This window comes from Saccopteryx bilineata, chromosome 3 (genome assembly GCF_036850765.1).
Source record: "Saccopteryx bilineata isolate mSacBil1 chromosome 3, mSacBil1_pri_phased_curated, whole genome shotgun sequence".
Classification (NCBI taxonomy): Eukaryota; Metazoa; Chordata; class Mammalia; order Chiroptera; family Emballonuridae; genus Saccopteryx; species Saccopteryx bilineata.
In genome coordinates this window covers 89,711,305-89,724,744 of record NC_089492.1, presented here as the reverse complement: position 1 = coordinate 89,724,744, position 13,440 = coordinate 89,711,305, and the positions used below count along the sequence as shown (strand labels likewise).

General features: G+C 33.5%; 1 protein-coding gene across 3 annotated transcripts in view; it reads left to right on the top strand.

The window, feature by feature from the left end:
* The window catches only part of MEMO1 (mediator of cell motility 1), a 139,319-nt gene that overhangs the window by 105,010 nt on the left and 20,869 nt on the right, over nt 1-13,440 (top strand). For all 3 annotated transcript variants that reach the window (XM_066266849.1, XM_066266848.1, XM_066266847.1), the window contains 2 exons: nt 3,330-3,472; nt 11,661-11,737. In XM_066266849.1, the coding sequence (XP_066122946.1) occupies nt 3,330-3,472; nt 11,661-11,737 (220 nt within the window). The remainder of the gene's footprint in view (nt 1-3,329; nt 3,473-11,660; nt 11,738-13,440) is intronic.

Here is a 13,440-nt window from a genome sequence, read left to right as displayed (position 1 = left end):
AGCCAGGGATGTGTGAGAGCTTGGTCTCTCAGGTCTCTACTTTTCCTTGCGCATGATCTCACCATCCCAATTAGCTGGCATTGTTGGGGAGCTTGGCAGTGCCTTCTAGCCAGGGTTGTGTGGAGAATATCAATTCTCTCCTCAGAATATGTGAATTTATCAAGTTGCTCTATGCCTCTCTCCTTTCCCTGTTAAATTTCTAGATAGTCTTTCAGTTTGTGGCTTGCCTCAACTGGTACAGTACTCTCAGGCTTCAAGCAAGAGTTGCATACTGTTCTACTTCCTGCTGGGTGTGGGTTTTCTGCTCTCAGTTTCGAATCAGTCAGCTCCCTTTAGCAGTGAAGTACCTGATTTTCCCAGCCAACCACACCTTGCTGGAAGGACCATGGGAGTGGAGCAGGGACATGGAAATAGGTCTTCCTAAAATGCCAGACTTCCACTATTCCTCCCAAGAAATTCAGTCATTTTCAAGAATAAACTCTAATCTTGTTTTTGCCTTTGGTCGATTTCTGGAGCACAAAATGGTTGTCTTTGACAGTTTATCAGTTTCATAAATTGTTATTTGTACTCTTTCACTAGGGAGAACCAACTTTACACATTGATTCTAAAACCTGGGCATATTACATACCAAAGCTGTTGGCGGTGGGAGAAATGGCACCAGGTGTTAGGCAGGGGCAGACTGAACTTTGTTTCAACAACCTTGGTATTTGAGTTCTGGCTAGGAAAGAATTCAGAGTCATCTCAAACTATAAGAGAAAGTTTATTTAGAAAGTCACAGAGGTCAAAGAAGGACTGTTGGAGCTTAGGAGAAAGAGAAAGGCACAGAAAAGGAGCCTGGAGGACTGTGGGGGGAGCAAAGACTCTGGAGGATGAATACCTGGGTCCTCCCTCCTAAGGGCTTTTAAAGGTGAAGATTTTAGGGGAGATGGGGTGGGGAGAGATCTTCATAGAATATTCATCAGCTCTCTAGGTATGTCCTTTCAGGGTTGTGGTTTCCACTGATTGGTTGGTGGCAGGGCAAGGGGTCCTTAATCAATGCAGCTTGCTGGTGCTAAGGTGGGCTGTGGAGTTGTTTGGTTTGCTGCTTTTCTGGGCCTGGAGCTGAAACACAACTGAAGCCTAGATGTATTTGATACTGGTCAGAACCTCACTGTCCTGGGGGCTTATTGCTTATGGGCTCTTCTTTGGCCCCATTGTTTTCACCTCTAAGGGGGGTCTAACTCACATGGCCAGCAACATGGCAGGGAAGAAAAGGTCACTCTGGGGGCAAGGTCTTTGTTGTCTCAGTTTGCCTGTTGCTAGGCATTTGAGGCTTTCAACCCTGTTAACCCCCTGTACCTGACCTTTTGTCCTTGCTCTGGTGACCTATACCTGGTCCATCTGACCTTTTGTCCTTGCTCTGGTGACCTATACCTGGCCCATCATCCTTGCTCTGCTCATGTCTCTAGTTGCCTACCACCAAAGCTAAATTTTCTTCTCTAACTCATGCTTTGTGAGGATAGAGAACAACAAGAAATTGTTTAAAAAGGGAGGTGACAGAGGTAGATGAATCTTGAATCAAAGCTTATATTTCTAGGTAATATGAGACGTTTACCTCTTTATAGATAGATTTGCAAGCTCAGATAGGTTGAGTGGTTTGGTGGCTTTTGTGGAGGGTAGACATGTGTTGTTTCTTCAGAGTGGGCCAGCTATTGTTGAAATACTATCCTATAGTATTCTTTGCTTTGCAACAGTTTTATAGAATAGGTATTTTAGTTATGATCATTTTATAGATAAGGACATTTTTAGGTTAGTGATTTAGCCATGCACTCAACATTCGTAGATGGTAGAGATAATACTTGAACCCATTTCTCCTGACTTCTTGTTTTTATACTCTTTATAACTTTTCCTACCATGTTATAATTTGCAAACTTCGATGATCTTAGTGTATTTATTTATGTAGGTGGCACTTGAAGTTAGAACAGGTCATAACAATCTTCTAGAATTTTTACTAGAGCTCAAATTCTTTTCTTTGAAATGATAAGCACTTTTAACTTATTGAAAAGCCCCTATTCACTCATGCAGTTGTTAAGCAAATGGATAAGAGTCAGAGAAAGAAATACCCCCTGGCAGCTTCCTCTGCCAGCTTCCTCTTTTTTTCTTACTCCATAGATGCAGATTCTGCCCAAGAAGCCCCTGCATTGCAGAGGGACTGGAGATCTGTATGATCTGTTTATTTCGCAATTGACAAGGGTAAGGGGGCCTTTGTGGGGGAGGCGCTTGGGTTCCCTGAATTTAGCTTTATGAAGCTGGGCTAACGTTTATTTGGGGAATACTTAAACTTAGTATTTTAAAGAACTTTTTTATGAATTCTGTTTGTCCTGCATCAGTTGTCAGATTATCATATTAAAAGGCATTTATTATACTGGTGGTTTTTTCTCCCTTAAGTCCTGTTCAGAACAGATCAAACAAACATGATTTCATGCTTCTAAAATTCCAAATCTGAGATCATTTAGAATATAAATAATATTGAATATATGTAAGTAAAATTTCACTACAATGAAAAATCGAAAGGTTTTGGAAAAACATCTATTTCTTTATAGCCCATCATAGTTCTTTATTAATCTGCTCTGTTCCTTTTCCATAAATCTGTGAATCTCTGTAGAGTGAGAAAGGGACTTGTGGATATGTCATAAACATTGTGGGTAGGGGTGGCCATGGTGTCTTTTTCTTGCTGCTAGAAATTAATACCTACTTCCTTGAATTCTGTGTTCACCCCAAATGTCAGATTTTGAGTTGTATTTTCAGATGTCCTGTATCTGTTTATTAGTATAGGAGAAAGTGTAGTTGGTGAATTTTATGGAGCCAATATTAAGTGTTGTAGGTCTCACTTGTCAGTTTTATAGAACAAGTGCCAGAAATGGTGGTATTAATAATGGGATAGGATTAAAACAGGTGAGGAAGAGTTATAAATGTGCTTTTAAAATTGCAGGATTGGGCAGATGATTCTAGCTTTGATGGTTAGTTGAGAAGACTTGACGTGGTGATTGTCTGATGGGGTTATTTTTATTTTTGAGGATATTATTTTACCTGTAGTAAAATAGCTTTGTTTAACTAAAGAAGTATTGTGCATTTCTATAATTTAAATGGATATTTTGAGTATTTTATACCTCTCATTTTTTGTACTTCTTATATTTTAAATGGTCTTCTTTAAACATTTAATTTATAGATTTTAAGAATTCAACAATATCATATGTATTAATAAATGTTCCACCTTTTAGTGCAAACACATTGAAAACTATTTTATTCTTATACTTCTTAAGTGACACTTTTTTTCTGTTTTCTTTAAGCCATAAGGATGAGTTTACCATTATTCCTGTACTGGTTGGAGCTCTGAGTGAGTCAAAAGAACAGGAATTCGGAAAACTCTTCAGTAAATATCTAGCGGATCCTAGTAATCTCTTTGTGGTTTCTTCTGATTTCTGCCATTGGGGTAAGTTCTAGATTTTAACATATCATGGTAGCTATTATATACTGTGGTTAAAGGTATCTTTTCATTCTAAGCTCTGATTTTCAGTGCTTTATCACTTACCTTGGAAAGTTTTACTTTTAGCAGCAATATTTAAAAGTGAATAAAAAGTTTTTTGGGCATTTAAAAAGGATCAGATTATAATAGTGGATTATGGATACATTTCCAAAGGCGACTGGTGTAATTGGATTCACACTGTGAGGGCATCCTTGCTTAGACACTTACATTAGTGGCAGATAAGATCTTTTAACCCCATTTCCAGTTAGAATTGTGTGGTAGATGCCCGAAGTTGGTTTTTTTGGTGGATAAAACAAATTTTCTTCTTTAGAACATGGAAGAGTATCATGTGCAGTGGCAGTTCTTTCCCACGTTTCCTGTTTTGTAAAGTCTTTTTTCTTTCTTTTTTTCCTTTAGTGCTTAGTATTTGCCCGTAATTGCCATCAGTTTAAAGCTGTACTCCAAAGACTGTAACACGTTGGCTAGTACCACTGTGGTCTTCATTGGTAATGGTTCATAAGAGTAAGGACTCCTAAGTGATTTTTGTTACTACTGTGAATTAAAAGAATAAGGAAGCTTCATAGTGAATAGATTGTGAGACATTTGTGGATGCCTCTTTTAGTAAATTGTGATTTTCAAATTCTTTCTTTGGACAAAATGTGTTCTCATTTACCGTTTTAGAATATTTCTGAATTCTTTTCTTTATAGGACATCTCTTTGACTTATGTGTTCATTGGTTTAAGGGTGCCAGTATCTGTTCATCCTTCAGTTATTTCTTTGATTATCTAGAAAACATAAGGCATAAGACCATACATTTTAAGGCAGAGTATTAGAATGGCCAGAAAAACATCCTCAATGAGATATAGGGAGCCCTGTATTTTCACATCTTACCCATTGATTGCCAGAGTTGATTCATCATTCACCTGGCCTAGTTAGTCTGGTATTTTCTTCTCTTACGTTTTGTTATGAGTGGCCTTGAGATTTCAGTTTGAGAGACCCATCCTCCCTAATGACATAGATAAATAATTTTGTTTAAGTCACTAATTTCTCAAATGGGGCATAGATTGTCCTCCAGGGGGAATTTGCAAATGCCTAGAGACATTTTTTATAAACGCAACTGGGTAGGGTGGGAGGTCGGGATACTGTTGGCATCTAGTGAATACAGTTAAGGAAGCTGCTAACTAAACATACTATAACGCACAGTAAAGCCTCTATGTCAAAGAATTATCCTGTCCAAAATACCAGTAGTGCTGAGGTTGAAAGCCCTGGGTTAGGGTTTGCAGGTAGTTGTGCTACCTTGCCAGACATCCTGAGAGGCTCTCAGGGCTCTTTAACCCTTTGAGTAGTACGAATGTTCATATACATGAATGTTCATGTACATCTTCGTGCCTCCTGACCATCCAGAGTATGATTGATTTATTTAAAAAATGTGTAAGACAACATTAAAAGAAGGCATATGTATGTTCCTGTTTCCATAAATTGGTTATCAAATAAACATGATTTTAAGTTAATAAAACTGTAACTGGAACTAATTTCATTAAAAAAACAAAAATAACTCACTCCCGGGGGTCAGCGAGCATGAAAAAAATTCACTACTCAAAGGGTTAAATTAATAACCAGTTGTATTGGCTACCTTTGGCAGAAGTTAATTTTTTATGGACATAAGTATATTACATCTGAGGGTAGGCACTTAAAAAGAGTGTCTTGAGAATTTGGAAGTTTAGTAACAGTTGATCTTAAAAATTGAGGTGTATTATAATGAAAAAAGGGCTATTTTTCTTTAGTAGTGTAAATTTACATTGGGAATAATACTTTAGAAATTAAATAAATAATACTTTAAAATACTTTAGAAATTAAAAATTCTTGAAGCATGAATTAAAACTTCTAAAGCACTTTTCTCTTTTAAGGCTCTTATGAATCACTTTAAATTACATTATGATTTAAATAATTGGTTCTCATAATACAGTTTTTCAGAATCTAAGTAAGCTTTTCTAGATTGGCACCATGTACAATCAACTACAACATAAATTCACATAAAACATCAGTGGACACCTTAATATCGCTCTTTTCGGTGGTATCATCCTTTTTACCTCATTAACAAACTCTACTGCACTACTATATTTTAGTATAATGTTGAGAGAAAAATGAATTTTATTTTACATTCTACCTAGATTCTCAGAAAATTATTTAGGTCATTTTATATGATTTCTTGAAAATTTTGGTATTTAAGATGTAAGATAGGACTTTCTGGTGATAAGTTAGCTTATTGGAAGCTAAACATAGACTAAAACATTTATATTTACGTTTGGTGATTAAATAATAGAACTTTTCCAGCTGTTTGTTTTTTCATTATTACTATCACTAACAATGTGTATTAAGTGCTTACTTTGTACTTACAGGAAGCACTGTACTATTTATTATTAGGAAATTTGATTGAGGTTTTGGAGTAATTTGAAGGGGTTACATGGATATTCTTCCAAAATTGGTAGTCTCTTTTCTACAATAGTAATATCTATAGTAACTGCTGCACTTGTAAAGTAAGATTTATTTTCTATTTTACATGCCTATTGAAGTAGTAATATGAATCGTTGGCTAGTTATGGGTTAAACTGCCTCAGAAATTGTCTCACATTTCTCAAATTCATGCTTTATTGGCATTAGTCATCTTTTCTAAATTAATGAGCACTACATTCTCATCTCAAAAATTTAGCTTTTTCTCATGAAGATAATATTTAGTGGTTTCCTCTCCTTTTTTTTAAAGATTCTGTACAGTTTGATTTTACCATGCTGAAGTAATGATACCAAAGAATTCTAAATCATCCCACAGAAAGAATTTAGTTCCTCAGGTACTTAGAGACTTTAATTTCTCTTGTGTGAGTGAGTCTCTTAACATATCCCACATTTATAAATTGCTGTTTTTTTAATTGATTATGGTACAGTTGATAAAATTACTCAGTTATATACAGTGGAATTTTGTTTATGTTAATAGTATATGACAATACTGGCTGTGACATTTTTCATTTCTAGTCATTGTTGCTTTTAATATATTGTCCAGCTTCTGTGGAAAGTAAAGGGAGAAACTTGTGATAAAGACAGTTGGGAGACCTGTATGTAGTCGGAAGAAATTTGCCTTGTTGACTTCGTTAGCCAGTGTCCATTTACATGAATGACTTCCTTTTTTTTTTAAAAGTATATTTTGCTTTAAAGTTGTTCATCTTTCATATCCCATTTAGCTTCATTCAGACTTAAATTAGATAATTAGAGAAATAAGTAGAAAGACTAAAATACTCTCAAGTTTTCTCCTTGAGGTGAGGCGAGCTAAGGGAGAGCTGAGAACCTAGATTCTGCTAGGCCCCTCCTTTCCATCCCCTCATTTGAATTGCCTTGCAGACAGAACCCCCGCATTTCAGTTCTTGCCTTTTATATAGTCATTAGTCAGCCCAACTGGATGCTGTTTCCCCACCAATGCTCATAATGATCCCCCTCTTTTCAGCTTTCCTGTTACTGTCAGGAAGAGTGACATAGGTGAAAGGACATTTGCTGCTAGTGTTTGATTTTTATTATGTTTAAATGGTGCTGTCCCCATCCTTTGTGTACCTTATCAAGTTCCACATTCTATTGGATGGTTCCATATAGGAGAATTTTGTCTGGGTCTATTTTAGTTTTTGTAATTAGTAGGATTTTCATTTCAGTTTCTGAAGTTTCATTTTTCCTTTCTCCATCTATACTGTTAATATTTGTGTTTCCTGACCTCCATGAAATTTATATTTCCAAATTTAGATTAACAGCTTTCATTAACAGAATTTTCAGTTAACTAACTTTAAAGAAGTTTCTAAGAGAAATTGGATCTAACAGAAATATATTATTTAAAAGCGGATTCATAGTTCTGTTTAATTTTCCTTTTATAGTGGTTTTAAGTACAAATCGATTTCAATAAATTTACTTGGTAAATATTAATGATGAATTATATTAAAATATGAATAAAGTTTACTTTTGTCACTTTAAAAATTTTCAGTTTTTATCTGTAAAGTTATATTTGTCTAGGTTTATATCATTTCTTTTTTATATATATGTGCCACCTATGAAAAATGGTGTTCCTCTAAATTTTTGTATCTTTATTCAGATTTCTACTTCAATATGTATTAAAAAGTGATTATTCATGTATTCTCTTCTTCCTTTCTGCTGGTAGTCTCTTGGGTTATGAGGGAATTACTATTTTGGAATTACTTAATTTGATTTGAGTGTAAGTTAGCTAATTCCTGAAATATGTCTTATCCTACCTTTGATATTTATACATACTGATTTCATTTATATAGTTTTTTTAATCCTTTCCAAGTTTGAGAGAAGGCTAATAATACTTTTACATTATAACTAAGATTTCAGAATGAAAGGACTATAGTATATATTTTTCTTATGAGAATGATTAGAGTACTTAGAATATGTTTCCTTTGTGAAATACATTTTTTAAATAGTGATTTTACTTAAGAATTTCCACAGTTTTAGGTCCTTAGCAATCTACCTCATAGGTTCTTAGTTTTAAATATTTCAAAATATTTCAAAAATATTTGAAAATGTTTTAACATATAAATATAAAGTGATTAAGAGAGTGTATAACAGTACAGTTTTTACTGGACATATGTCTGAAAGTCCGTCTTACTGACTGATCTTTTGAGGGTTTATAGATCAACCTTCCAAGCTCATTGTTTAATTCCACTATTCAATGTGTAGCTTAATGTTAAGGTTAAAAAAAATTTTTTTTAACCTTTTTTTTTCAAGGAACTTAAAAGGTAGCATTGGTTCTTGTACCATTCATTGTTATGTTTGTCCTCATTAGTTGATTGTTGTGTGTTAAACAGACATCCCTGGAGCTTATTCTCCACACTCTGTGAATCCACTCATTAATCACCAGTCACCTTTGGAGATGGGAAAATTACTTACCTGTATTTCTTTTTCTCAGAAAGCGTGCTCTGGAATGGATTCACAAATGAGCTACCCTCCTTCTCTCAAAGAGTAAGGTTTCTGCTTTACAGGATTTTTTTCTTGGGTTATTTTTCCTCTCATCTTTTGAATTTGAAAAGAACTGAGGGAAGGCACCTGAAGAAACTACTGACATACTCACTAGGGGAGTTCCAAAGCTTGTGCTGCCCCTAGGGGCAGTGTCAATGGCTCTTAAAGCTAGAAAGCTCATACTTGGAGTTGAAACAGGGGCTCAAAGAATCCATTTTCCCAGTGTACCTTCTGAAAGGATAAGTTTCAGGTAAGTAATTTTCTCTTACTATGTGATATGCTTTCTTCATACTTATAAAAGTGCACAAGTCCTGTTCTCCAGGGGCATAGACAACTGTTTTTGTTCAGTTCAGGTAGATAAGCTTTACTGAGTGTTAGAAATAGTGTAAGACAAAATAGGTCTGCTCATGAGGTACATGGAATGATAATGTATTATAAACCAACGATATTTAGTTAAAGGTACATTTATGATCTAGTCATTTCTTTTATTGCTTATGAAATAAAATCTCAATAAACTTACTTTTTTAGTAATTGGAAACAAAGAAAGATCTTTTGGCCTCAAATTTCAATGGGTTTTTAATTAACATTAAGTGTGTATTAGCATGTGCATGCATATACACACAAACACACAAATACATACATACACATAGGTTAAGATGTCGGCAGTTACTTATTTTAGATTTCATACTTTCTGTATATATATTAACCAGAATGAATTCCTGAAAATTTTTTAAAATGTTTGTACATTGAAGAAATTACTGTAAGACATATATTGAGCTGTTACAAGATATGTAGTAGTTGTATGTAGTAGCTTCTTAATAGGTAGATTCTTTAGAGCTCATCAAATATTTCTACTCAGTTTTTCAACTACAAAGATAAGGTGGCTACTGAAGAGTAGCAAAAAGTAGGTAGCAAAATATTGAACATTGGCTCATTGCTTTTCTGTGTATTTTTTATTAAATTACATGTTTTAGTATTTTAAAGTTTCAAATATTCTATATAATTTTACTTTAGAAGTAGTTTTTAAGTGAAACTTACCTTTAAAATAAATGGTCTATATGAAGAAGACAGCATTTCAAAATCTAGTATACTTTTCATTTAGGATTAAGGCGGTTTGGCCACCTCCAACCATTTGAAACAGTAGCTCTGAATTTCGAAATAAGCAAAACAGACTTTTGGGTAGCAAATGGGAATCACAAAGTACATTTATTTTTCTCACACCCAAGAGTAGTAGTCTTCAGAAAAGACAGTTAAGTCCTGGTCACAGGGATTATTTACAGCTAAAACTAATGGCTATTTCCAGAAGCAAGAAAAAAGAATACATTAGTATATATCTGAAGCAGTTCAGGTTCAAAGAATATTCATCTTCATTTCTTACAAGGATATTATTCTTACTACAGTGACATTGTGTCAGATTTTCCTTGTCTAAGATTATTCATTTAATTGTTCATTCAAAGATTTTGGGCAGCTTTTTCAAAAGAACTTGAAATTGAAGGAGAATTTTAATACCAGTTATTTGAATCAATAAATTATTGTGACAGACTTTAGATTTGTCTTTGAGCCTTCTGACAGTCACCTGGCAAATATGAAAAATGGGGCAAATTATATAGTTTTCATTATTAGGTAGAAGAAAGTACATAAATTCTTTGAGGATAAAAACATCTATTCTTAATCCTAAATTTTGAAAGAAATGTCTGATGAATTATTTTAATATAAGGGTTATTGAGTGATGAACTGTCATTGTTTAAGAATTTTTTTTAGTGCAAGGACTATAATCCTCAATGTTTACAAAAAAGCTGTTTTATCATTTTTTTAAATTAAGAAAGCAGATAATTTTCTTAGAACCTATTGCTTGATTATAGGATGTCATGTAAGATGCAGTATTAATTTAATAATGGTTCTTGGGGGAAAATAAGAACTACCATGTTGAGTAATTGTACATAGTAATGTATATGAAAAGGTAAAATGTGACAGTTGAGGAAATGATGTATATTGTAGAAAGGTGACCATCAAAGATTATTAGCATCAATGAGTAAATGAAGTTTTAAAAATTGTGACATCTTTTTTCCAAAAAGACATAAAAAGGGTTTTATAATTTTGCACTGCTCATTATTTATAAGGTTATATTTTTTAGCAAGATAAACAGAAAGTTTAAAAATCATAATTATCTAGCCAAAGAAATCCGTCCATCTTCTCAGATGTGAGGATAATAATTGGATATGTGAACTTGCTCTTAAAATGAAGCACAAGATACGTAGCATGTGCACACGATTGGTGTGCTATACTACCTTTAGAAGTGCATTTCAGGGAATCTTTTAAAATAAGGAAATATAAAAGTAAGGAGTTCTTGGAAATAAAGGTGTGGCTGAAATAAAGGTTTAGATGCAACATAATCAGTATTACAACAATCCACAATTAGTTATGTGGGTTTAGATATGGATTTTTTGTTTGTTTGGGTTTGTGGTTTTTTTTGGTTGTCTTTTTGAGCTTCTTCCATTTATACTCTGGAAAACAGTTAACATCAATGTTCTGTGCTTGTACTGTTGTTGAGATTTTATTGTCAGAGTAGGACTATTTATTATATTCTTTTGTGAATTTTATTTTAAGGCACTTGTATTGATCCGTTTCTGAGTAGCAAGTTTTGTGAAAATGAGATAAAATTTTTTTAGGTCATAAAAATCACACAAGCCACATATATCTCTGATCTATGCATTTTTTTCTGTATTAGAGATCAAATCTTTGCATTTGTGCAGGAAAAGCTAAGCTTTCATTGACTTGTTACATTGAGACACAGTACCAAGTTTTCTTGCTTCATATTCTTTGGTTTACTTTCCATTACAGACTGATATATTTAACAATGCTTCTAACTTTTAAGCTGTTTTGTTTCCTTAGTCTTTTGTATTGCTCATGACTATAAGGTTTTAAAATTTGAAATAGTTATTTAATATCATAAAACACTGGTGATATATTTATTACCTTCCCAAATATGCCTTTTATTTTTATGTACAAGGGCTCTTGGGAATGATTCTCTCAGAGGCTTAAGCTATGCTTTGCCTTCCTTGAGAACTGAAATTATTTGGTAAGCGCTTGCTTTCTTTTTAGCTTCTAATTTTTCCCTATTTTATTTTGTACATGATATTTGTTTCAAGGTCAAAGATTCCGTTACAGTTACTATGATGAATCCCAGGGGGAGATTTATAGATCCATTGAACATCTAGATAAAATGGTAAGTCTTTCAGGTGTGGGGTTTTAATGCTCTAAGATTTTTAAATTTAATTTCAGATTAGTGATTCAAGACAATATGTTGAAATATACAATGGACTAATAGTTCTTTATCTTTAAATGTGCAAAATATAGTTTATAACCATATGAGTAGTGATTTTAAAAATAATCCCTGTTCTATTAGTACAAATTTTCTTCATCTTAATTTTATTTGATTAATGAAACTACCTAAGAATAGACACAATTTTAGCTATTATTTGGGGGAGTGTGTTAGTTTTAGGGACAACAGGATACTAATGCCAATACTTACTGCTAAGCAGAAACAACCAGGGCAAATTCTTAGTTTATTGTATTATTTAATTCTTTTTTTGGCCATTTAGATTTTTCTTAAATGGAATTTCAGTTTGTTACTTTAAATATAGAATTTTAAAACGATTTTATTTTTACCTAGCCCAGAACAGTAGATATTGATCCTGTCATTTTCCTTGAAGTAGTATGACAGTTATAGCACTTTTAATATTTAAAAAGCCATACACATCATTTTGGTGTCTACTCATGAACAGAATATTAAATTTAGCAGTTGTATCATTAACTTGTGGTGACCTGTGACAGATCTTTTCAGTTCTTGAGTCCCTAGGTGGTCATCACTAAGATGAGAGACTTGAGTAGACATCCTCTAAATTATTTTTAAACTCTATCAGCCTTTAAATCTGTGTTTGTTAAAATCAACTTTACCATTGTGTCTAAATCTTTATGTATATTTTTTAGTACAAGATTATTTAGTCTATAATACATGGTGTATAGTAAGGAATCTGGATCTGAACCTATAAGTAGACTATATCACATAGTATATTTTATTAAAAGCCAGATGGAATGAATGCAAATTTAGTTACTTAAGAGATTTTATTATATCTTTAAATTTATCTCGTTACTTTAAATGCAATTATGGCCTAATACTTTTATGTTTGGGAGTTTGTCTAGATTGTAGTTTACTGACTTTTCCTTTTGGCTTTATTATGTTGTCATTGCAGTCGTTTAATTCTTTTCTGGCTTCTAGCTCTAATCTCATTTTTCTGAGGTTTAGTTATCAGTTGCCTCAGAAAACTTGACTGGTTTTTTCATCGCTTACTCATATGACAAATGGTTAATGGGTGTACTTTGTATCTGGTACTCTGTGCAGTATTGATCATAGTATGAAGAGAAAACATGGTCTCTGACTTAGTGGAACTTGCAGTCTCATCTTTGAACAGATTTAAAAATAACTTATTACATTATAGAGAATAAGAGGTATTTAGGAGGTAGTGTGGAGACACTGGTCTCCTTACTGTTCCTCAGTAATGCCTTTTAGGCACCTAACTTAAGATTTGTGCCCTTTTTGCACTTGGCCGTCTCACCTCATGGCTTTGCTCAGCTTTTACTGTCCCAGTGAGGCCTACCGACCCCCTATTTAATTTTGCATCCTATACTACACTCAACCCCATTCAACACTCCCAACCGACCTAACATCTTATCTTGCCCTACTTTTTTCCTAACAAACTAAATGTTTTATTTACTTTTTATTACAATTATATTATTCAGGATATTTTGTTTTCACTGATGTGTCTGAAGTGCTAAGAATAGTAATTAGAACATAAGTAGGTGCTCAATAAATGTTTCTCAAATGAGTAAATTTTAGTGCAGATGACCTTCCAATATACATAAGTCAAA